The following is a 25,707-nucleotide window of genomic DNA, read 5'->3' as shown; positions in this document are numbered from 1 at the left end:
AGCAGCGGCCCTCCCGGCCAGCTTTCCCTCAGTTTATATACTGAGCATGACATCCCATGGTATGGAATGTCCCTTTGGCCAGTTTGGGTCAGCTGTCCTGGCTGTGCCCCCTCCCAGCTTCTTGTGCACCTCCAGCCTTCTCAGTCAGTAGAGCATGGGAAGCTGAAAAGTCCTTGACTAGTGTAAGCACTACCTCGCAACAACTAAAACATCGGTGTGTTATCAACATTGTTCTCATCCTAAATACAAAACACAGCACTGTACCAGCTACTAGGAAGAAAATTAACTCTATCCCAGCCGAAACCAGGACAAGAGACCTTTCCGAAAAGGGCTGTAACCCTTGTACTGAGCTCTTATTTTCTCTTACCTTTTTTCATCAATGTTATCTTCATTATTTAACCCAGGTCCTTGTTTCAATACTGTGAAGCCTACAATCTTCATAAAGAGGGAAGGAGAGGACAGAACACTTGTCATCCATCCTCCTCTATTAAAAGAATTGCAGAATATTACTAAAGGAATCTACACTACCAGCAGGTCCTTGGCATCCTGGAAACTGGTTTTACAGAGGTTCAGAATTTCCTTCAATTTATTAGTTCACATACATTTTTATTTACAACCCAAGCGGTATACAGAAGTGATGACAAAAATCAATTATTCTTTGGACTGCTGTTTTAAGTATTTTGAAGCAACTGTTATTACAGTATGTATGTAATATTACACATTCATTCATAAAGCAGCCAACCATCTAGATGTATTCTTCTTCCTACATTTCCTTAAAAGGTAATTTTTAACATGGCACAACAGGAAAGTCATTCATAAAAGTGTCAAAAATTATACGGGGAAAAAAAACAAAAACACCCTGGACCTTCAGGCTTTTCTTTTCAAATATGTTATTGTTAAAAAAATCACAGATAGTGCTTCAACAGACATAAGGGGAAGTTGGTTTTGTTTGACCATGTGAAGCCCTGCATATTTGATGGACTTTTATTGTACATTCAATTTCCTCTGCTTTCATGAAATTTCATAACATACAGAATAAAATTTCATGAATCCTTTCAATTATAGGTTTAACAGTGCTTTTGCAGATTGATAAAACCTATCATGAGCACTTACAGCACTTTTTTTTTTTTCAAAACTAAATTAGCTAAATTTGACACTTATTGCATGCTACTAAGAAATGCATTAAAATATCAAAGTCATTTACATTAGAGAGCTGAACTGGCCGAAACATGGGCTTTTCAAGTAGGCTTTTTTTTTTTCCCTTTTTTTTTTCTTTTTTTTAAACTGAAGGCTTCTAAAGCTGCTGTATTTACAGAAGGATTACATAACACAGAGCACATACCAAAAAAAGACTGTTACTTTTTCCAAAAAGAATTAAAAAGAATTTGTGCTGCCATACCTCAAAAACAAAAAAAGCAATTTATCTGTTTAATGCTTCCTTTTCTTGACAATGAAAAGAAAAAGGAACAAAGGGAAGTACGAACCTTTCTATTTTATAAAATGGACAAGTAATAAAAGAAGATTGGGCAGAGTTACACAGGAAACCAGTTACACATCTAACAATTGAATTCAAATACCTCAAGTCTCCAGATGATGCTTTAATATTAGGGGTAGTCTTAGCAATGACTCTTTCTCAAGTGGAGAAGGTAAGATAGCAAATTTCCTTTTTCTACAAGGATATTAGAAAGTAGTACCTTGTTTCGTTACTTCACTTGAAATTAGTGAAAGCTCACTTCGATTTCAAGGTCAAATTGTTCTCAGGATGAAGAAATTAATGGTGAGCTTTCTTTTTTTATTCAAAATATCAGTCAACCTGCCTCTCTGAACAGACGTGCATTAACAATACCTATCAAAGACAATAACAAATATCTACAGCACTTTACATGGATAACGGTAGCAACATGATCTAGTCAATTTAATGGACAATCTACTATAAGACAAGAAAGGAAAGGTTCCAAAGCAGAGCACTGCTCTGCATGAATTGCCACAAAAAAAAATCCAAATTAATAAAAATCCTACTTCATATAAAGGAAAATTCACAATTCTCTCCTTTGCTAGAAATGACAAATTGTAATACAGAAGGGTTCAGATGACATAACTACCTAATCGCAAAAGCTTGGATGGAAATTCAGACTGTTGATTTTTCCTGCTCTCCTTTCATCATATGCAAGCAATCCTCTTCCCTTTTTCTTTCAGTAAAACATTATTTCATTGTCATTTTATTACTAATAGTTACTCATACATTCTTTGCCATCTGACATTTATTCTCCATAGTTTTATTCTATTATGTCATCCTTTTATTGATCACTTTATTGTCAGAGTTTCCTAGCAATTTCTATTTCTTGGGACAAAAAAAAAACACCACAAAAATATGACAGAACCATTAAATTTAGCATTCTTCTCTGTGACTAGTACTTCAACATTTTCAAACAACAAAACCTTTCACAAAGCTTTCCTTTTTCCTCTGTCAACCATCCAGATGAAGTTCTTGCATACTTGCAATTACTCGTACGTTAAGAGACAGAAGTATTACGAAGTTCCTTGAGCAGGAGTTCCTTTCATCAGAATACTACCTTCCCTGGTAAGTCATTCATTAGAAGACAAAGGACATAGCATGGTGCTAAATTAATGAATGGATTCTGTGATTCAACAGGAGGTAGACAATCTCTAGTGATAGATAAAGCCCTTAATCCTTTTAACATAAAATAATTACCTTGTAGTTTCAGATCTATTTCTGAGTAGTTTAAGGAAAGACTATTCATAGACACCAGCACATAATTTTGATCTAAATAAAAAAAGTTCAATTGATAAGACTGAAGCAGAAGTTCATTGCTGAATGCTAAATCAAGACCGTACAAATACTTAGGAAGCTTTAATGAAAAAACTACGATTTAAAAGTGTTAAGAAACAGCTGTTTAAACACCCATACTTAGCATTAATTTCTGGATCGAATATTAAAAATTCAGGTTCTTTATAGTGGATAACTCAATAACTCACATTGAGGAAAATGGAAATTCAATTAATATCTACAGTAGAGAAGAAAAATTTTATGTGCTTACCAAAATAACAGTGTTCTCATAAAAACATGAACATATCATGAAGTCTAAATTTTTACCTTATGAAATTAACTTCCGAAATTAACCTGAAATCAAATTTCTAAAGGCCTATGCATTTTTCATTCTTAGAAAAAGTGACTACAGATCTAATGACAAAAACCAGCTGAAAATGTCTCCCTAAGCTCAGTTTAAAATACATTCCTTTAACTTTTTGTAGACTCAAGATTCACTGTAAAGACCTGAATAAAAATGTGTTTCTTCCAGAACATTTTTACTATCAAAACAGTTCATTAAATTCAGGAAAAGTTCCATTTTCACTTCTTGGGAGATGTACAGACTTTAAATTACTCTGGAAAACAAAGCTGCTGTATCAGATAATGAACTTGTAATTTTCTCTCTCACAGCCAAGTGAGCATGAGTTCTGCATGAGAGCACAATGCATTCACTGCTCAAAAAACTGATGTTGCTATAACTGAACAGTTTCAGCTAGATTTTTGAATCACTTAAGATACATGCCAATAGACCAAATACACTTCTTTGAGAAGTCGTGGAGATCGGGGGACGTCCCAGAAGACTGGAAGAAGGCTAATGTCATCCCCATCTACAAGAAGGGCTTAAAGGAGGATCCAGGAAATTATAGGCCCATCAGTCTTACTTTAGTCTCTGGGAAAGTTATGGAATGAATCCTCCTGGGGGCTATCACAAGTCAAATGAAGCACCTGATTGGGAAAAGCCAGTATGGATTCACCAAGGGCAAATCGTGCTTGATGAACCTGGTCACCTTCTACGACAAAGTAACCTGCTCGCTTGATGTGGGGTGAGCGGTGGACATTGTCTACCTGGATTTCTCCAAGGCTTTCAATACAGTTTCCCACAGCCTCCTCCTAGAGAAACTGACCCGCTACAGTCTAGACAAGTGGTCTGTGCGGTGGGTGGGGAACTGGCTGACAGGCTGCACCCAGAGGGTGGTGGTAAATACCTCCTTTTCAAACCGGCAACGTGTCACAAGTGGGGTCCCCCAGGGATCGATATTGGGCCCAACGCTGTTTAGTATCTTCGTAAGTGATCTGGATGATGGGATCAAGTGTGCTCTGATGACGTTTGCTGATGATACCAATCTGAGTGGGGAAGTGGACACTTCAGAAGGGAGAGCCACCCTGCAGGAAGACCTGGATAGTCTGGAAGAGTGGGCTAACAAGAACCTTATGAAGTTCAACAAGGACAAGTGTAAGGTCTTGCACCTGGGAGAACATAATCCAGGAGTGCAGCACAGGCTGGAATCTACCCAGCTGGGGAACAGCTCTGTGGAAAGGGACCTGGGGGTCCTTGTGGACAACAAGCTCAATATGAGTGAACAGTGTGCTGCTGCGGCAAAGAAAGCCAACAGGATGCTGGGTTGCATCAACAAAGGCATCACCGGCAGAGATAAAGTAGTCACTATCCCATTCTATTCAGCGCTTGTCAGGCCACACCTGGAATACTGTGTTCAGTTTTGGTCCCTGCTATACAAAAAAGATGTGGACAGGCTGGAGGGGGTCCAGAGAAGGGCCACAACGATGACCAAAGGACTGGGAAGCCTGCCATATGAGGAAAGGCTGAGAGAACTGGGTTTGTTCAGCCTTGAGAAAAGAAGGCTTAGGGGAGACCTTATCACCATGTTCCAGTATTTAAAGGGTGGGTACAAAGAAGATGGAGACTCCCTTTTTACAAGGAGTCACATGGAAAAGAGAAGGGGTAATGGGTACAAGTTACTCCTGAGGAGATTCCGATTGGACACAAGAGGACAATTTTTCACAATGAGAACAATCAGCCATCGGAATAATCTCCCCAGAGAAGCGGTGGATTCCCCAACATTGGACACTTTTAAGATTTGGCTGGACAGGGTGCTGGGCCATCTTGTCTAGACTGTGCTTGTGCCACAAAAGGTTGGACCAGATGATCCTTGAGGTCCCTTCCAACCTGGTAGTCTATGATTCACTAACACAACCGTAATTATATCACTTGAACACAGTGGGACAAGAAAAATGCAATTAAAGATGAAAGTTCTATTTTCTATGAAACTACATGTGATCTGAGTATGCAACATATATTTGGACTTATGATCCCTCCAACATAGCTCACTTGTAAAATGAACATGGCTAAGGCATCAGTATCTTCACCCTAAATTTATGAAGAGGCTGAGGATGGAAATAACATTCAGTTCTTACATAGGTGGACAGTCTCCATCAGTACCACAACTGATGGTACTAAAGATTGCTAAACCTCCAGTAACAATATCTCAACTAAGAGCGTGAAGTGGGATGACTTCAGGCCTCATTGTTTTCTGGTGTAGCCCACTTACTAACATGTTTTCTACAGTATAAAATACTTTGCACTAAAATAAACTTATCAGATTTAATTCCCCATCTAGCATTCCATTAAAACCAAGTCAAATATGGTGATATTTGACCACCTATAAACTACATCAACCAGCATTATAATCTTGTCCTGTACTCTCTCTTGCTTGGTATAGAATCACAGAATCATTTAGGTTCAAAAAGACCTTTAAGATCATCAAGTCCAATTGTTAACCTAACACTGCCAAGTCCACCACTAAACCATGTCCCTAAGCGCCATGTCTACATGTCTTTTAAATACCCAGTGACTCAACCACTTCCCTGGGAAGCCTGTTCCAATGCTTGACAACCCTTTCAGTGAGGAAATTTTTCCTCATGTCCAATCTAAACCTCCCCTAGCACAACTCGAGGCCATTTCCTCTCATCCTATCACTTGTTACTTGGGACAAGTAAACCTACTTCAACAGATTGTACTGCAATGTTTTACACTAAACAGTTATTGGATTAAACGTATAAATAGTTGTGGGAACCCAGGACTTCCCTCTTTCGAATGATCATCATTCAGCTAGAAAATTATCTTCCCTCTTCTTGCTCTTCTGTGGTCCAGTGAATCCTGCAATCTTCTCTGAAGCTCTGTGTCTGTGCAAGAGGACAGATCGACTAGATTGATATCAGTGAGTAGTGCAATGCAAACAAATGAAACTGCAGAACAAAATAACTATTGCTGAAACCTTAATACCCACAGCCTGTGCTTCAAACTAATTCTAAACTGGTTCCAAGGACTGAATGTGGATTAGCAATTGGAGTGCATTACCTACATTTCTGGAGTGCACACTTCAGTTTAATTTCAGTAATAGAATCCAGTTCACACACCCAGAGACCACTTCAGAGTGCAAACAATGCGTTGCAGGGGGAAAACAACTGATACACTTCAGAGCAGAAGCCTACTTTTTGAATTTAAACAATAATGCAGACCACCTTAAGAGGATCCAAGCACCCAGAGCAGCAGACAGCCAAGTCTTTAGGGTACTTTATGTGAAGCAGGATATCATTTCACAGAAATCAAATTAATATCAACTGCTCCCACTATTTCAGTTTCCCAGACACGCTCTAACCACAACACTACTGTATAAAAGGTTGAGATGTCACATTTCGTTGACAAATTAAATCCTTACTGTAAGTGTTACAAGTTCATAGCACACGATGACTTAAGAATGCCTAGTTTGTGTGCACAGAATGGGCTAAAACACAAGATGTCAAATCAGATGAGGATTGTCCTCTGTATGTACAAAAGCAGAACTTCAGGTGCCTATTACTTTTAAAGAAATTGAATAATGAATTTTACTCTGAAAGCTACATTCTTCATGAGGTCTGGTTAAAGCACTGTGATCATTTACAGGATCCAGGTTTAGAGTTACAGGAAGACAAAAACTCACAGCTGTCAACACAAAGGTAAATGTTATTTCATATAGACCATGGCAAACCAGTGTGTATATGTGTGTGTGTGTATACACACACACACACACGTATATATATATAAAAAAAAAAAAAATCTATCTGTATTGACTGATTTATCCAGCTTAGAGGAAACACAAAACAAAAAAAAAAGAGAAAGCCTACCATGCATTTTAAGTGGAAAATTATTAGCAATGCCCCAAACCAAAAAAGCATAAAGGAAATGAAAAACAATGATAGTATCTGGAGCCTGTCCAGCGGATATTAATAATGGTTTATCTTAGTTTCTAAACAAATTGCCCAATAAAGAAGTTAGTGCACTGCTATCAATAAACAGAGATTTAAAGAAAACTTATAAATATAAACAAGAGCTTCTATCCACACCTAGCTTAGAAGAGAAAGTGTCTCACAACAGAAGGAAAATATTTACACAGTAACTTCAGTTTAGCATTAATATGCACCACTCCTGTCAACTTCTGAACAATTTCTGCCTCACCCACTCAAAGCATTGTTACATTGTCAATAACTGAATCCATCCACTGTGGACAAATAAGAGGCATAACAGTCCTACATCTTGAATTTGGATTAACCTTCTTAGGACTGATGCCCTCCTGGAAATTCCAATGAAATTCCTGCCATTCACTTTCCACTTCAGTTGAAAGCTTTGGTAGAAATCAGGCATAGAACTGAAAGATGAAAAAGCTTCCAGTGAAATGCATTAAAGCTGAGCCATCATATGGTTACCAAGAGTACAAACCATGACTAAAACATTTAGAAGTGTGATGCAAAAATAATACAGAATTCAGACAACTTAGCACAACCAGTTTCTGTCCTCTAACAGATTTCTAAAAGATTTAAGCACCCTCACTTCTGAATATGTTTGCTCATTGCACTTGGCTTCTCTTAAATCTCAACAGTTAAACCTGGTAAACATCTTTTACCATTTTTTTAAGGCAAGGTCACGTCATGTTTCTTTAAAGAAAAAGAATACCATTAGAATGATTTCCTGAATAAAATTACCAAATATCTCCATCTGGATTTTGTGATAACAATTACTGCTCAACTGTAATAAAAGGACACATCTAAATAGCATGACCAAAATATTCCTGATGGATCAAAACAGTATTTGTTTGGATGATCAAAACTTGTCTTTTTAGAAATGCATGTATCTTATAGTGTGTTTTTTTTAATATATTTACATGCAATTTTTGTGGCATCATATTTCACAGGCATTTTGCCTGAAATTCAGATCAGCTACTCATAGTAAAGAAAAAGTTGATCAGATTCAACACTACCATCTGATCAGGCCACTCATTGAGCAAGTCGCATTTCAGCATGAGATAAGTTAGAAGAATCTAGGACTTGCTGAGAGAACATGCAGGAGGAATCTGGCTACTAATGAAGTTTTATGTGCCATTAACAGCAATTCCATTTAAGGCATACAGCTGGTAGCTGATAAGAAGAAACCTTATCAACTTCAGTCATCCATCACCATAAAGACTGATCCACTTCAAACTGATCTTTGCAATACTCAACTACTAGATTCACGGACAGCCTGAAAGCCTTCTTACAGTGCAATGGCAACAAAAATCTAAAGCATTTTTCAGAAGTAAGGTCAGAAAAGTACAAGCATAAGAGCAAACAAAAAGTTTCACTTCTTCATACTTTTACAGTAAAGCATTGCATTTAGTTTCATATTAACCTATTCACATATCCCATTAATTCTGCTAGTCTAGTTCTTGTAGTAAAAAAAAAAAAATCTTATAGGACTATTTCAAAAAAGTAAGGCAAGGTAGCATCTCAAAGAGATTGCTGGATACAATAAAGCTAGAATAAACATAAATCCCTGGCAATTAATACCCTCTTCATGTCAAGACAGCTGTGCTGGTTTTGGCTGGGATAGAGTTAATTTCCTTCGTAGTAGCTAGTATGGGGCTATGTTTTGGATTTGTGCTGGAGACACTGTTGATAACCCAGGGATGCTTTAGATACTGCTGAGCAGTGCTTGCACAGAGTCAAGGCCTTTTCTGCTTCTCACACCACCCCACCAGCGAGCAGGCTGGGGGTGCACAAGAAGCTGGGAGGCGACACAGCCGGGACAGCTGACCCCAACTGACCAAAGGGATATTCCATACTATATGACGTCATGCTCAGTATATAGAGCTGAGGGAAGAAGAAGGAAGGGGGAGGACATTGGGAGTGGTGGCGTTTGTCTTCCCAAGTAACCGTTACGCGTGATGGAGCCCTGCTTTCCTGGAGATGGCTGAACACCTGCCTGCCGATGGGAAGTGGTGAATGAATTCCTTGTTTTGCTTTGCTTGCATGGACGGCTTTTGCTGTCTTTATCTCAACCCATGAGTTTTCTCACTTTTACCCTTCTGATTCTCTCCCCCATCCCACCAGGGGGGGAGTAAGCAAGTGGCTGTGTGGTGCTTAGTTGCTGGCTGGGGTTAAACTACAACAGCAGCTTTCAATAGTTTTTATTTTCCCTTACGTACTTTTTCTATCCTTCAGCCCAATAATAATTAAAAAAAACAGCTTTATCAGAGAAGTTAACTTCAGCAAGTTGCCTTTGTTTTCCAAAACACACTGTTTAGGGAAACATGTGATGGGATTTCCATTTAAATCACCAGGATGTGTAATGTTACACTGGACATGAGGTTTGCACGTTTAGCTAACCTGTTTTTCACTGGCTAGATCCATGGATAGAAGGTAATGAAGTTCATCTGCAACTTGTAGTAATTCTACTTCATATCCAACTACCAAGTTGCATAGCCTACAGTTGAAAAAGTACTCAAACACAGCAGTAAAGGAGGAGGAAGAATTCTCAGTGCTCTCTAGGCCTCCTGAACATGCCCTATACTTTAACATGCCAGACTTCACAGTGAGATCAAGTCTATGGCCCAACTACAAATATTGATAAAGTAGGTAGCAAGTGCATTAATTCCCCTAGGCATCTGATCTTAAGCACAATCTCAAAATATCTAATTAATACCCCAAAACATCTCAGTAAAAGGCATCACAGAGGATTTACTTTAAAAACATGCCTGAAAACAAAACCCACTTACTGATGTGTGCATTTGTGCACTCTTCTAAATTATAGAGTGTTTGGCCAAGTGAGGAGAAGCGGATTCAGTGTGATCTTCATCAACCTGGAAGTATTCAAGTCCCATGTCTCAGGAGAAATCCCTGAAACCATATCCTATAAACCACAATTAATAGGCATGCTTGCACCACCTTACATGATCTGAACAGAAACCAGAGTATATACCACCTTAACCACAAATACATTACCATGTGGAGAAAGAAAAAAAAAGAAAGCAATACTCTAATCGAGTGATTACATTCTTATTTTACTTTTTTATTGTTATCATTTTTAAGGACCATGTACATAGTCCTCAGTGAAGAATTAGGATACAGTCATCACCACTATCTCCTCCTGTAGCTAAAGTCTGCGCAATACTTTACCAGGACAACTTCTACAGTAGGAAATTATACCAAATTCTGGACAGCACAGAGCGGACAACACAGCCTTACAGTTCTGACTTTAGCATCCAAACTCTAGAGAAGGACGAGGTTTCAGAAACATCCTTTTGCATTTCTTATTCACTAGTTCAAGATCACCGACTATACAGTGCTGGTACTGCAACCGATGATGAGGTGCACTATTCCTTCCATTACCAAGTTGCTCTACGATTGCCTCACCTAATTGTATCTTGAATTCCCCTCTTCGAACAAACACCTAAACATATGCTGGTATAGATAATTTATTCCTTCACTGCACGTAGCCCTAGCCCTGCAACTTCTAGGGTATATAGAAAACCATACATTACCTCTGTCAGTCAAAATAGATTTCTGCTGTATTCAAATATCTTCTTTATACTGTTAGATAACTTTGAAAAAACAGAGTAGAGAAAGGAGCTGTATTTCAAAGCATCCTGTCTGCTCAGTTTTGTCATCCCCCGCATTAATCTCCCTTGCAGAATCTCAGTCTCTAGTTATGTCTTTTAAAGACGGATGAAGATTCACATTGAAATACTTTAATAGGATTAAAAATAAAAATTATTTTAAGTTTCATACTTTTCATATATCAGTACCCCAGTGAATTTAGTAATTATGGATTAAATGCAATTTAGATTTCATTCTAGTTTACTAACAAAAGTAGAGGAGGGTCATATGGAGTTGATGATAACTAAGAGAAGGAAAAAGAACAAAATGTTTTAAGTAATAATTTGAACCACTGAAGTAAACAAAGACAAAGCAGCTACAATTATGAGGAAAAGTTTAAGCAGCACCAACCTAAAAAATACCTCTCATACTTTATTGTTAAAATAGCCATATTCTTCAGCATAGTGCAGAAAAAACACTGCAATATAACTATAACAATTCATTATTCTAAACAAACAGACTCTTGGAGGACAGCACAGTTTTGACTTAAATACTTAACTTTAGATTCAGAATGCACCTCTGCCACTGACAAGATCTAAGAAAGAAAATATGTGAAAAAGCCTGAATGTGTAGTCAGCAGGACATGATAATATGCAGTATTAAGGGAATTAGCTATTTAATTAGCTGAACAACTGTCAATTATTTTCATGAGTCATGAAAAACAGGCTAAGTATCAAAGGACTTCATAAAACAATCTAGTTTACAAAAACGTTTAGTAGAAGTTATAAAATAAAACCCAGAAATGAACCTTATACTTTAAGTAGGATTTTTTATTATATTACCTATGCTTTTGCTCTACAAGCCCAAAAATCTCCATTGGAGAGACATTTACATGGCTCAGACATGAACACATACACATCAAAATCTAGAAAAGTTAAACAGAAATTTAAATATGCAAGATTCAGGACTAGACCCTGTCATAGTTGGCCTATGTAAGGCAACTGGATAAGGAAAGTAACTGAACATGCTAATTTTGTAATAGTAGAGCAGACAGCAATAGTGATATGAAATAATGAAAAAGTCAAACTAAAAGCAGAGCAGAAAATAGTTTTTATCCTCAAGCAGCAGATACTATAGCCTATAATCTTGAGCAACTCTGTGAGCTCAAAATGTCATTCCACAAAGGGACTGCACAACTGTAATTACCACTTAATGTTATGAACTTGATATACAAATGTTTTATGCAACACAGCCAAACTCTGCTAAGCTTAACGACCGGTACATCTGAAATTCAGAAATAAGTTGCTTTAGATTCAGAAGAAAAGAACAACAAAAAGTAATGGAATGGCATAATTAGGCTAAGGACTGCAACTGCTTAAGAGAAAGATGAAGAACTTGGCGTATTCCAAAATGGTATTATCAGACACAGTCATCAGAAGAATAGCCCAGCTCAAGTGCATCTACACCAATGCACGCAGCATGGGTGGCAAACAGGAGGAGCTGGAAGCCATTGTGCAGCGGGAGAGATATGACTTAGTCACCATCACAGAAACACGCTGGGGTGACTCTCATGACTGGAGTGCTGCAATGGATGACTATAGACTCTTCAGAAGGGACAGGCGAGGAAGGAGAGGCGGTGGGGTGGCCCTGTATGTTAGGGAGTGTTTCGATTGTATAGAGCTCAACGATTGTGATGATGATACGGTCGAGTGTTTATGGGTAAGGATGAGGGGGAAGGCCAACGAGGCACATATCCTGCTGTTATAGACCACCCAACCAGGATGAAGGGGCAGATGAAGCATTCTACAAGTGGCTGGCAGAAGTCTCACAATCGCTAGCCCTTGTTCTCGTGGGGGACTTCAACTTCCCCGACGTCTGCTGGAAATACAACACGGCAGAGAGGAAGCAGTCTAGGAGGTTCCTGGAGTGTGTGGAAGACAACTTCCTGACGCAGCTGGTAAGTGAACCTACCAGGGGAGGTGCCTCGCTTGACCTGCTGTTTACTAACAGAGAAGGACTGGTGGGAGATGTGGTGGTCGGAGGCCATCTTGGGCTTAGCGACCATGAAATGATAGAATTCTCGCTTCTTGGTGAAGTAAGGAGGGGGGGCAGCAAAACCGCAACCATGGACTTCCAGAGGGTGGACTTTGGCCTGTTCAGGATGCTGGTTGAGAGAGTCCCGTGGGAGACGGTCCTGAAGGGCAAAGGGGTCCAGGAAGGCTGGACAATCTTCAAGAAGGAAGTCTTAAAGGCGCAGGAGCAGGCTGTCCCTGTACGCCATAAGAAGAACGGGCGGGGAAGACGACCGGCCTGGCTGAACGGGGAGCTCTTGCTGAGACTCAGGAAAAAAAGGAGAGTTTACCACTGGTGGAAGAAGGGGCAGGCGACTCAAGAAGAGTACAGGGATCTCGTTAGGTCATGCAGAGAGGAAATGAGAAAGGCAAAAGCCCAGCTAGAACCCAATCTGGCCGCTGTCGTTAAAGACAACAAAAAAAGTTTTTACAAATATATTAATGACAAGAAGAGAGCCAAGGAGAATCTCCACCCTTTATTGGATGCGGGGGGGAACATTGTCACCAAGGATGAGGAAAAGGCTGAGGTACTCAATGCCTTCTTTGCCTCAGTCTTTAACAGGCAGACCAGTTATCCTCAGGGTACTCAGCCCCCTGAGCTGGAAGACAGGGACGGCGAGCAGGATGAACCCCCCATAATCCAAGAGGAAGCAGTCAACGACCTGCTACGCCACCTGGACGCTCACAAGTCTATGGGGCCAGATGGGATCCACCCGAGAGTGCTGAGGGAGCTGGCAGAGGTGCTCACCAAGCCGCTCTCCATCATTTATCAGCAGTCCTGGTTAACGGGGGAGGTCCTGGATGACTGGAGGCTTGCCAATGTGACACCCATCTACAAGAAGGGCCGGAAGGAGGATCCGGGGAACTACAGGCCTGTCAGCCTGAGCTCAGTGCCGGGGAAGATTATGGAGCGGTTCATCTTGAGGGCGCTCACAAGGCATGAGCGGGACAACCAGGGGATCAGGCCCAGCCAGCACGGGTTCATGAGAGGCAGGTCCTGCTTGACCAACCTGATCTCCTTCTACGACCAGGTGACCCGCCTAGTGGATGAGGGAAAGGCTGTGGATGTGGTCTACCTGGACTTCAGTAAGGCCTTTGACACCGTCTCCCACAGCATTCTCCTAGAGAAGCTGGCGGCTCACGGCTTAGACAGGTGTACTCTGCGCTGGGTCAAAAACTGGCTGGACGGCTGGGCCCAGAGAGTTGTGGTGAATGGAGTTCAATCCAGTTGGCGGCCGGTCACGAGCGGTGTTCCCCAGGGCTCAGTTTTGCGGTCGGTCTTGTTCAATATCTTTATCAATGATCTGGATGAGGGGATCAAGTGCACCCTCAGTAAGTTTGCAGACGACACCAAGTTGGGCGGGAGTGTTGATCTGCTCGAGGGTAGGAAGGCTCTGCCTGGACAGGCTGGATCGATGGGCCAAGGCCAACTGTATGAGGTTCAACAAGGCCAAGTGCCGGGTCCTGCACTTGGGTCACAACAACCCCATGCAGCGCTACAGGCTTAGGGAAGAGTGGCTGGAAAGCTGCCCAGCAGAGAAGGACCTGGGGGTGTTGGTCGACAGCCGGCTGAACATGAGCCAGCAGTGTGCCCAGGCGGCCAAGAAGGCCAATGGCATCCTGGCCTGTATCAGAAATAGTGTGGCCAGCAGGAGCAGGGAAGTGATGGTGCCCCTGTACTCGGCACTGGTGAGGCCGCACCTCGAATACTGTGTTCAGTTTTGGGCCCCAAGAAGGGCAACAAGAAGGACGTTGAGGTGTTAGAGTGTGTCCAGAGAAGGGCAACGAGGCTGGTGAAGGGTCTGGAGAACAAGTCTTCTGAGGAGCGGCTGAGGGAACTGGGGTTGTTTAGCCTGGAGAAAAGCAGGCTGAGGGGAGACCTCATCGCTCTCTACAACTACCTGAAAGGAGGTTGTAGCGAGGTGGGTGTTGGTCTCTTCTCCCAAGTAACTAGCGATAGGACGAGAGGAAATGGCCTCAAGTTGCGCCAGGGGAGGTTTAGGTTGGACGTGAGGAAAAATGTCTTTACTGAAAGAGTGGTTAAACATTGGAACAGGCTGCCCAGGGAAGTGGTGGAGTCCCCATCCCTGGAGGTATTTAAAAGACGTGTAGATGAGGCGCTTAGGGACATGGTTTAGTGGGCATGGTGGTGTTGGGTCGACGGTTGGACTCGATGATCTTAGAGGTCTCTTCCAACCTTAATGATTCTGTGACTCTAAGAAAAAAAAAAATCCTAACAATAAATCCTATTAGGTGGGAGAACCGTCTCACCAGAGAAACAATAAAAGTCCTGCCACCACCTGAAGAAGAGTGCTGTCACGAAGAAGCCTGCACGGGCAAGGGTGAAAATCTTTTCCATTTCAAGTTTCTGGGATCAGAAACAGAGTTTGTCACCAAAATTTTGTCAGGTTTTTTTGAATTCCGCATAAGAGAAGCAATCCATTCAATGCAAGTATCAATTTGCTTATCTTTCTTAGAATGTGAAGGACTTGTGATAATAGCATATTAAAATATTACTTTGTCTGAAATGCAGCTTTGAGGATCACTATAAAATATTTTTCAATTTATTTCATGGCAATCCCTCATTATTGAAAGTTCTAACCAAAAAAAGAATGGTTATTACATTTGATATATGCAGCAAACATTGAAGAAGATATTATTCTTTATATATATATGTATCTTACAATATCTCATAGCATTAGATGAAAAGATAACAATACTTTTTTATTACGCCTGCTTTCAGATTTATTAGAGCAAGAGGAAGAGGCCTAAAACAAATACCAGGTAAAGTTCCTTTTTTAGTTCTGATCAATAGCTTAGCCAATAAAATGTGACCTTCAAAACACTTTTAAAAATGAAAAGAATAAATCTGAACATCCAAAACAATAACAAAAAACCCCAATGCTTTCCCCCTCTAATTGTACTGACTGATTTTTTCCAGAGCACTTAGAACTCAAGCAGATACAATCTGTATTTTCCATGCGGTTGCACAGGATGTGCTGTATAAACGGTTATAGAACAGAACAGGGGAAAAGATCAATTACGCCACTGATCTGTCTTATGACAGCAAGGATGCCAAATGGAGACATCTGGGACAGAAAAGTTTCAGTAATCCAATTACAAAATGCTATCAGGCTGCTGTAAGCATCCTTTATTTCACTTATTGTATGCAATCACTGAAGACATCAAGGTTTCTATACAGATTTGTTAAAAAAAGAACTGCTAGTTAATTTTGTCAAGTTTCTCCAAAACTTCAGTCAATTAGGAATACAAGAGGAAGGGATATTGATGTTTTTGCTGCTTGTAAAAATCAGCAGAAAATAAAGAATTCTTACAAATGCTTTTTCCCCCCGTTTTTTTTAGGACAGAGTAGAGAAAAACATTTAGAATTGCATTTAAAGAATTTTACATTTTCAGACATGACTTACCACTGTTATTTCACTTCAAACCGAGGACAGTTATTTTAAAGCTTCAAACATTGATTGAAAAAAACTCTTCTCTTTCTACTGCAACAATAGATAAAATCGCAAATTACACAAATGGATATAAACCCTCCACTTGAAATACATCTTTAAAATGGCTTGAAGCCAAATCTATAGTCAGGACTGAGTTTCCCTTCACAGATTCAACCTTTGCCACATCTCCATTTTTAATAATTTTTTTAAAGAGGAGTCTATGCTTGGTATAAATGCCAAACATCTTCCTGCATACTGTTTCAAAAGCAAAAACATGCAGTGTTCCACAGTCTTGAGACAACAAACAAAATTTTAATGATTAGAAGACCAAAAAGGCTTTATATTCAAGTTTAGTGTTAAACAGAATTTCAAGAGATAAAGAGGAGAAACTTAAGTTTTAATTATCACTATTTTGTTGAAATAGTATCAGAGATCCTGAGAGATCAAAAAATCTGTCTCTTATACTACACGTGCCATTGAATCTACGCTGAACATTCCCCATTTATCATACATCTTTTTTCTTCTTTTCTTTTTCTCCACTCGCTCTACCACGTTTCTCATCATTTCTTTCTTTAAATTAAATACGCAGGCAGAACATTGATCAGAAGGAAAGAATGCTACAGATCATCAAAAACAGCATCAGGAGACAGAGGAAGAAACTAAGTAGCGCCCTTTCTGTTTTGGAGCAAGAGACCAAGGGCAGCAGGCTTTACTGCACATTTTGCGGGCCCTAGCTCTGAAAGGGTGAGAATTGCTACATTTATGGTGAAACACCACCACAAATTAGACTAGGAAAGGAATTTTAAAGCAGAAGGTACCATTCTGGCTGCAAGAGGAGGAACATGGTAATAATCATCAAGAATCTTGAATAAACAAGATGGGCTCAATATGTAAACCCAAAGGAAAATAAGAACACATGGTGCAGAAACAAGAGGATCCTGCCAATCTATCCCAGTTAATTTCACAGAAAACAGAGAAAAGTATGTCCAGGACTGAAGATTCTCTCAGGAAAATTATCACATTTAATACTCAAAGCCTTAAAAAAAAAGAAAAAAAAAAACCAACACAAAAAAATACACAGTTGCTTCTATTTATAAGAAAAAAAAAATAACCCTTGAAAAACTGTCAAATGCTACCTTCAGTCCCTGTCTAAATGGAAAAGACTATGCATCAAAGAATAATCTGTTCTTTATGGTCATGATGAGGACAAGAAATAACAGGCTCAAAAATGTGGGGATTGAACACACAGAAATTTAGGTTAAATCTTTGGGAAAAAAATCCTTTTAACAGTAAGACACAGTAATAGGTTACCTAAGGAAGTTGTAGAGTCACCACCGCTAAAGGCTTCTAAGGACACATCAGATAGACAATTGTCAGGAACAAGAAAAGCATAGCTGAGCTTTGGGATAAAGGATCAATTAAGATTGTCCTTCCAACCCTATCTATCTTCTACAATTTCTCACAATTGCCGTAACTTCTACACCCAGTTGGGGAAACGGTGAGGGACACAGGGAGGAAAAGATAAGGAATAGCGATAGGGATACCAGTCTTGAAATACTTAAAAAATACTCAGGCAAACTAAGACATTACAGAAGCTTACATTGCAGAAGATTAACATTACTAAAACATTGTTATACGTCATCAGCATCTTTTTGAGTAGATTTCAGATCAACAACATAATTCCACTTGAATGAAGCTGATATACCGGTCTATACAGACAGCTTTCCTGTGTCAGAGTTAGCAGTAATGACAAACTCACCTACAGAAAAATAGCTACTCCAATTGCATATCAGTGGTTTAATGAAGCTTCTGAATCATGCACCTGAAAGCTCAAAAATAAATTTTAGCCTATACGAAAAATGCTTTTAATATTGCAAAACCAACATTCTCCTTCTACGTGTTTCAGTCAAAAAAATATTACTTATCTATATGAATATAATATAAATTGCCATGCAAAACAATTCATAATAAAAAGCCAAGCGGTATACTTCAAAGCATAATATTCTCATTCTGATTCCTTTCAATTTTTAATAGTTTTACCTACTTAAAATTTGTGTAAGATATATAAAAAGCATCAAAAGGATTGGGAACATGCCTTACAGAAAATGCATGTATGTTAATACAAATATATTATCTCAGATGCTGCCAAAACAGTCAATTACTATTTTCTCCCATTATGAATATAGTTTCCAAGAGAACAGTCCTTCTTCAGTTACTTGCTGCTATTTCCATAACCAGGAACTTTTTTTTACTTCACTTTAAATAAAGCTACTGCTCAGCACCAGAATTAAAATCATAAACGCAGTCTTTTCAAATCTAGTCAGCTCTTAAGTGTGAGCCATGGGAGAAAGTTATGGCATTGCTTTTCATGCAATTTCCAAATTACTACATTTTATCTGTGGTCATTTTAAGACAGTCCAATGTTTTCTATTTATCTCCTCAGTGGCGAAGGCTGTCACGGGTGTCCACAATACAGAAGAGTGAACAGCAGGATTAAAGAGAAGCAACAGGAATGTTTGTACGTTTACATATTCATGCTGCCATTCTAGAAATAGCTTCCATGACACCAGATGACTAATTATCAACTAATTCAAATCCATTCTCTAACACTTCTTTAAAATTTTACAAATTTAATAACATTTCAGATGGAACTCAGCACTTTTCAGTAATTTGCCACAGGAGAAAGGTTCTTTAGTTATCATTAAGAATATCTCACTGTATAGGACAACGCATTTTAGTAATTTAATAACTTACATATTTTCCACTCTAAATGCAGCTATAACATAGTATTTCACAACCAACACAGAAAGTTACGCCAACGTTCTCTAATTTCCCCATTCATCTTTCTCTGCTAGCAGTAAGTCCTTCAACAACATCTAAAACCTTAACTCGGTTCTCTCCTTTCTGCAAAGTCATTATTTTCATCTTCCAGGCTCATACAACTGATCCAGACACCTCTAATCATTCAGACTTTATCCATACTTCTCTATGTAGTCAATGCTTTAAAAGAAAAATAATAATAAAAAAAAAAAAAAATCATTGTCTTCACCAAGGATACTTTCCTTACTTAAGCTCCAATTCCAACTTCTCAAGTTCTTCTCATTTTCAAGTACTTTTCAAGTACTCAAGGTTTTTTTAAAAAGTTGCTTGGGAAAGAAGTTTCCTTTCTCTAGTCCTTAACCTCTCTTTCCGTAACAACCACCCCAACAAAGACACACACAAAGCAAGCAGGAAAGAGGAAACTGAGATGCGATTTCTTTTCATCTCATGAGATATACATTTTAACCCTACTACATTAACCTCCCTTTTGCAGTGTTCACTTTGAAACAATTCACTCTATGTTCAACCATTCTCCCAACTTCCATAAAAGCTATGGCAATCTTATCAGTGTCTGTATAGAAAGACAGATTCACTTTACACATTTAACCTCCATCATCTTTGCCTTTTACCACTGTGCTTCTGGACAGTATTGTGAACAGGAACCTCTCGTAGCACAAGATCCTGCACTCCTTCAATTCATACAATTTTCCCCAGAACAGTTTTAAAATGTTATTTCCAAACTGCTTACTGTAAGAAAGTTCAAGTTTCATCTTTTGCATACAGATGTTTTTCCCCCATATATATTGGGCAAACTACTAGTTTTCAACATGAGGTTAGTAGGGCAAGAAAAGGAGCCAGACTTTAGCTGTAATATATACAACAGACACATACAAAGCAATATTCATCATGTACATACAATGTATAAAACTCTGAAAACCACCAAGTTACACTTTCCTTTAAGCTTGCATTTAAAGTGAAGCAAGCACTTACAATTTTGCACTGGTTTCTATAAAGATGCAGTTGTAGGTACAGTGTGTCTACATAAAGCCAGTAAGTGTTTTGTCTGTACGAGCAGTATTTAGTCCATTGCATTAACAGAAAAATATTAAACAGGAATGAAAAATGGAGGTAAAAAGATGCAGAAGACTAAGAAGTGTTAGTTAATCAACTAAATCAGTTAAAAAGGAAAAAACTGAATAACAAGCTTTATGGTGGAGAAATACCAGCTTGAACTGTAGTACCAAAACACTAGGCAAAATATATCCATTTCAATCCTGTTATGTACCACCTCTGCAGTAGAATTGGGAAACTTTATAGAAAGTAATTGTAGATGTCCATTTTAATTTGCCATTATTTACTTGCTAGGAAAGGATTCCATTTAAAAAGAAATAAAGATTATTTCAGCTATCTTGGTAGCACAGCTGGCACTCCACATGAAAGTGTCAACAAAAGTTGCAATGCCAGCACATCACAGCAAGACAGAATCAAGAGTGTCAAACGTTAAACACATTTTATTAAAAAAAACTAGTAAGTTAAAGTTTTGAGAAGTTGTTAATTATAGCAGCAGAAGAGCAACACATTACTGCCTACTCTTTCCATAAAGAGGGAAAAAGAGAATGCCTAGAGTGAAGGTGTTCGTTTTTTACATTGATACCCAAGGGATTTATCTCAATGATCAGATTATTCTTTAACTTGGTAAGACCACAAAGTCAGACCACTATTTAGATACTTAAATAAGGATTTTACATACTAACTTTGTCCTTTTAGGATCACAGAATATCCTGAGCTGGAAAAGACCCATGAGGATCATCAAATCCAACTCCTGACTCCACACAGGGCAACCTAAAAGTTAAACCATTTAAGAGCATTGTCCAAACACTTCTTGAACACCAACAGGCTTGGGGCCACGACCACTTCCCCGAGGACCTTGTTCCTGTGCTTGACCACCCTCTCAGTGAAGAACTTTTTCCTAATATCCAATCTGAACTTCCCATGACGCAGCTTTAAGCCATTCCCTCAAGTCCTGTCACCAGACACCAGAGGGAAGACATCAGCACCTCCCTCTCTGCTCCCCCTCATTTTACTTCTTTGGCCTATAAGCCTTAGTAACCTGCATAGTTCTTTAAAGAAAATCAAAACAAACAAACAAATTTTCGACCATCTTTCTCTTTGTCTGAGCGGATAGTTCAAAGAGAGGATATGTTAGCAAAATTGTTCTTTCCCTCCCCTCCACCACCACAAAGCATGAGTGGCGACACTAACAACAGAAAACAGAGTAAAAAAATAACAAAACTTAAATCCAACTTTTTACCAAACTATAATGTCCTCCCCTAAATGAAGTTATAGAGAACCTGTAAAGAGACTCGACTGGTTGACCTAGCACTGGGTATATGAGAACCTGGCCTGAAATCGAGGGCAAGCTAGGAAGAGAGAGGTGTAGTAAGTTCTAGTAGCATTGAAACCTGAAAAAGGCAAATATTTACATGACACATTTTTGCACATTTCCCTATTTAAATAAAAAAGTTGCTGAAGATAGACTGCTGCTATTGAAGCCGAATTAAAACCGCTCCTTCCTCCACATCTCCCTTACCCAGAAGACACCTTGAAGAGAGGATCAGCACCTACACCAACAGACGCACACACCTGCTTCCATCGCTTCAGCGTTAATTTATTAACTCTGAGCATTTCTTTTAGTTGGCACCACAAACACAGGGTTTAACACCATTCTCCTGCTGGCTCCCCGCAGGTCAGTGCTCCTCACCCTCGGCTGGCTGCAGAGACGCCCGAGGCCCACCGCGGAGGCCGGCCGAGCACAGGACAGCGGCCCTTGCCTTTACTTGCTCAAAATCAGGGAGTTGAAGGCCCACGACAACGGACGGCACCTGCCTGGGCTGCGGCACCACGCTGGGGACGGCGTACCCGGCGCTGCGCCCTGCCGCCGCGGGCGGCGCGGCGCTGCCTCCCGGCTGCCCTGGAGACGCCGCCGGCGCCCACCGCCGGCCATCTTCCGCGGGGCGGGGTGAGAGGCTGCCCGGCGCCCTCCGCCCCACAGGCGCCCCCCTCAGGGCTGGGGAGGGAGAGGAGCCGGCGGGGCAGGAGGAGGGCGGCCCGCGGCCGCGGCGGGAGGAGCGCGGGGGAGGCATGGCGAAGAGCGCCGGGCGGAAGGGGACGCCGCCGGTGCCCGCGGGCGCTGACGAGGGGGAGGCAGCACGGCAGGGCAGCCCCAGCCCCTCAGCCGGGCGCGATGGCGAAAGAAGCGAACGTTTCTACCTCCTTCTTTTTCTGTCCTCCCCCGAGCTGGCCGCAGAGGAGGAGCAGCAGCAGGAGGAGGAGGCAGCTCCCGGCTGGCAGATGCAGGAGCCGCCGCGGTGCCCTGGTACCCAGCGCCATGTTCCCCCCGCCGCCCGGCCGCTAGCCTCCGCCGGCGAGCACCTGCGGCACCGCTGCCCACCTCCTCCCCGCCGATTGGGCTCGGGCTCTGGCCAATCGCATCGCCCCGGGGCGCGGCGGCTCTTGGGAAATGTAGTTCTGCTGCCGCTCGCCTCGCCGCGTGTCTGCTGAGGCGGTTCGACGCCATGTCGGCGGCGGTGCCGGGAGCGCGGCGGCGGGGCTCCTCCGGCGGCCGTCGCTGAGGTAGGCCTCGGTGCTGGGCACCTGGCAGGCATCCGCACGCTCAGCCCAACATGCAGGTGATGTGTGATGGAGACTTGCTGTCAGCTTTATCAGGGGCAATATGTTGTACCAAGGCCGTGGCCCCAGAAGTAGTGGTGGTCCCCTGTGGGGTGGTGGGTATTTCAGCCCACCTGGCGTAGGGGTGAGCAGGTTTACCTGCTGCTCCACATTCCCTGCCACAGCTACCTGAAGCACGAAGTGCAACCGCGAATCAAGACTGCGTAAAAAAAAGAAAACTAAAGACCCTTCTCTTTTACATGTTTGCATGCATACGCTTTTCAGATTTCACTATTCACACAGAAAGCCGCCTTTGCAGAAAATAATGTAATTCACTAATACAATTAATTTGAATTTAATTCCCAGAGCATTAACCATGTAGCTTTAATTTCATACTGTCGTTCATGGTACGGTCTTCAAATCAGTGATCGCCTATTTTTTTCCATGAAAGTACACACTGCAGTGCACAGGCTAGGTAATGTTAAATTAATGAGTGTATACTTACTTTTTTCTTATTTTTTTTTTCCTAGAATTCCGAGTACATGCCTTATGCTATATTAGTTATTTACACACATCTGTGCTGAAGGCTCTGGAGACAGAACTATTCATTTCTTCAGAGATTTTGCTATATCAAATTTATGAATTTTATAATCAAAACACCATAATAAAATAGAAAGCTGAGGCACTGAGTGAGTATTCAAAAGTATCTGTTTATTTTGAGCATAGAATTTTTAGATGGTATTTTGATGATAATATCAGATGCTAATTTGATGATACTGCTGACATCTTAGCACTGAGCATTTAAAACATTAGCTAGGCCGTTGTGTTCCCTTCAGTTATATTGGCAATGTGCCTTTCAGAAGTTACTTATATCTACAGGAATTGTAGATCATATTCAAATAATCTACCAGACACTGAAGATTGATCCAAGTGTCTAAGGTCAAGAGAGTTCAGACCATCCGTTATCCACACCCATCAGATTCTGACTGTCATTGTGACTATAATAATTAAAAGTGGTATGCAATCTGGGCCCTGCTTCTCAAGTATTTAGGAAGGTTGGCCCAACAGCCCTTGACTATAGACATTGAGTTCAGACACCAGGACTGCCGTAAGTCTTCCAAAAAAAGTGATGTCCATATGCCAACTTTTCTTTTTTTAAGAGAAATCACAGATCTTGGTCACCCAAAATTTATGCTGTTCAGTAAATAGCTGCTCCCTATTTGCAAATGGGGAGGAATGAGTTCAAAAGAAAGACTGAAAAGAGAAGGAAATGGAAGAGAAGACAGAACACAGGAAGAGGGTTACATGGATGCGTGAAGCGAATGTAAGAAGATTAGAGGTGAGAAGCTTTGGTTTTTCTGTATGTATTCCAGTGTTTTGGAGGTCCAGTATCTTCTGGCACATGTAGACCTATCCTCCCCAATATGAGCTGGATAAGAAAGGGATGGAGAAGTGACCATACCTCATCTTTTATGTCTTTTTTTGTGAACTAAGGAGAGAGATATCCTGTTTCTGTTATGGAACCCCTTGTGCTACCATTAATCTCTGAGGCTCCGTTAACCTCAGATAGATGGGGTGGTTTTTCAGATAAGAATATAGCTTTTAATTGAACTGGCCTTTTTATTGCCTTGAAAACCTCTATCTGTTTTAAAACATCCACTTACAAATACTCTAACACCCACTTCCTAGGGTGTGGCTAAAAAGGAACAGCAGGAACAACTTACTGGGAAGCAAGACAGAGCCATGTGCCTGAGAAGCCTACACTTCCAAGATAGTCTCTTACATTATTTGTATTAGTACAAACGCTTCAACATGACTGTGACAAAAAGTGTCTCAGTACCCCTACTATGTACTACTATATAGTACCACTACCAGTACCCGTATACTATGCTAGCCACTTCTAAGTAATTTCTGTAATTAACCGTATAAGCTAAGTGACCTGGTGAACATAGTGTGAACATAGTACTGTAGGCCACCCTTGGTATCTGTCTCCCCGCTCCTCCCCCCCAAAATGAGGACAAGGACAGTAAGTGATTAGAAAAACAATAAAATAAAATAGCCATTGTTATAGTGGATTACAGAGGTTTCTAACACAGACCTCTGCTCTATAGAGACAGGATGTACCTATCAATCAGAACTGTCTTTTAAAAAAAGACCTCTTTTCCTTCTCTTCATTTAGGAGCTAAGAATTCAATAGAAACTTTGCACTGGATCAAGAGAGGCATATCTTAATCAGTGTGCTAAAAAAATAACATTTCATTAAAAAATCTCAGGACACTCTTGCTAAATCCAGAAGATGATTTCATTGGAACCTTGTTTGGAAACTTGTTGGTCTCCTCCTGAGCCTAATAAACCATGGACCTTTTGTGTTTTCACTGTATGAAAAGAGCATTAAAACTACTGAAAACGAGAAAACCACTGGGAGTTCTTTGTTCCCTGAAAAGACTAAGAAATTTCTTTGATACAATGCAACTCTTAACTGTCAAAATCCTTACATTTATTTTAAATCAAAAATCTCCATTTTCAGGCACCTGAAGTCCTGACCCCAAGCAGGAAACAGCAATATGGACAGCTTTACTTCTTTTCTGCTCAGATTTCTAACCAGAGTTCCATATAAATCAGAACTTTCATATGCCTGACTGTTTTTTCCTAGCTCACTGGATAAAGAAGACTTCACACAGCTGATGCAATAACTGGGATGTACTATACAACAAGTGACCCAGTGAACCTGCAACTGTAAAGTGTTTTCCTGGTATTTTGTACTCTGAGGCTGTCTGGAGTCTATGCTGATAGAACTAGCCTCACAGATACTATATACAGGCGTAGCTGCTGTATCATGACATGTATGAATATGAACCTAGTAAGGAAGGCCTAAAGTGAAAGGAAAACATCCCTTCCTTCTTTCCTGAAGGAATGACAGAGGAAGGAGTATAAGCCTGGAAAAGAAGTGCAACGC

At 40.5% G+C, this 25,707-nt stretch overlaps 1 protein-coding gene across 1 annotated transcript in view; it reads right to left on the bottom strand.

The window, feature by feature from the left end:
- TUSC3 (tumor suppressor candidate 3) overlaps positions 1 to 22,504 on the bottom strand; it is a 158,422-nt gene extending 135,918 nt beyond the window's left edge. The window contains exon 1 of the mRNA XM_076336310.1: positions 22,353 to 22,504. Coding sequence (XP_076192425.1) covers positions 22,353 to 22,472 — 120 coding nt within the window. The 5' untranslated portion in view covers positions 22,473 to 22,504. The remainder of the gene's footprint in view (positions 1 to 22,352) is intronic.
- Between the last annotated feature and the right edge of the window lie 3,203 nt (positions 22,505 to 25,707).

This window comes from Aptenodytes patagonicus, chromosome 4 (assembly GCF_965638725.1).
Source record: "Aptenodytes patagonicus chromosome 4, bAptPat1.pri.cur, whole genome shotgun sequence".
Taxonomy (NCBI): domain Eukaryota; kingdom Metazoa; phylum Chordata; class Aves; order Sphenisciformes; family Spheniscidae; genus Aptenodytes; species Aptenodytes patagonicus.
Note: the sequence above shows the minus strand (reverse complement) of the source record. Positions and strands in the feature narration are given on the sequence as shown.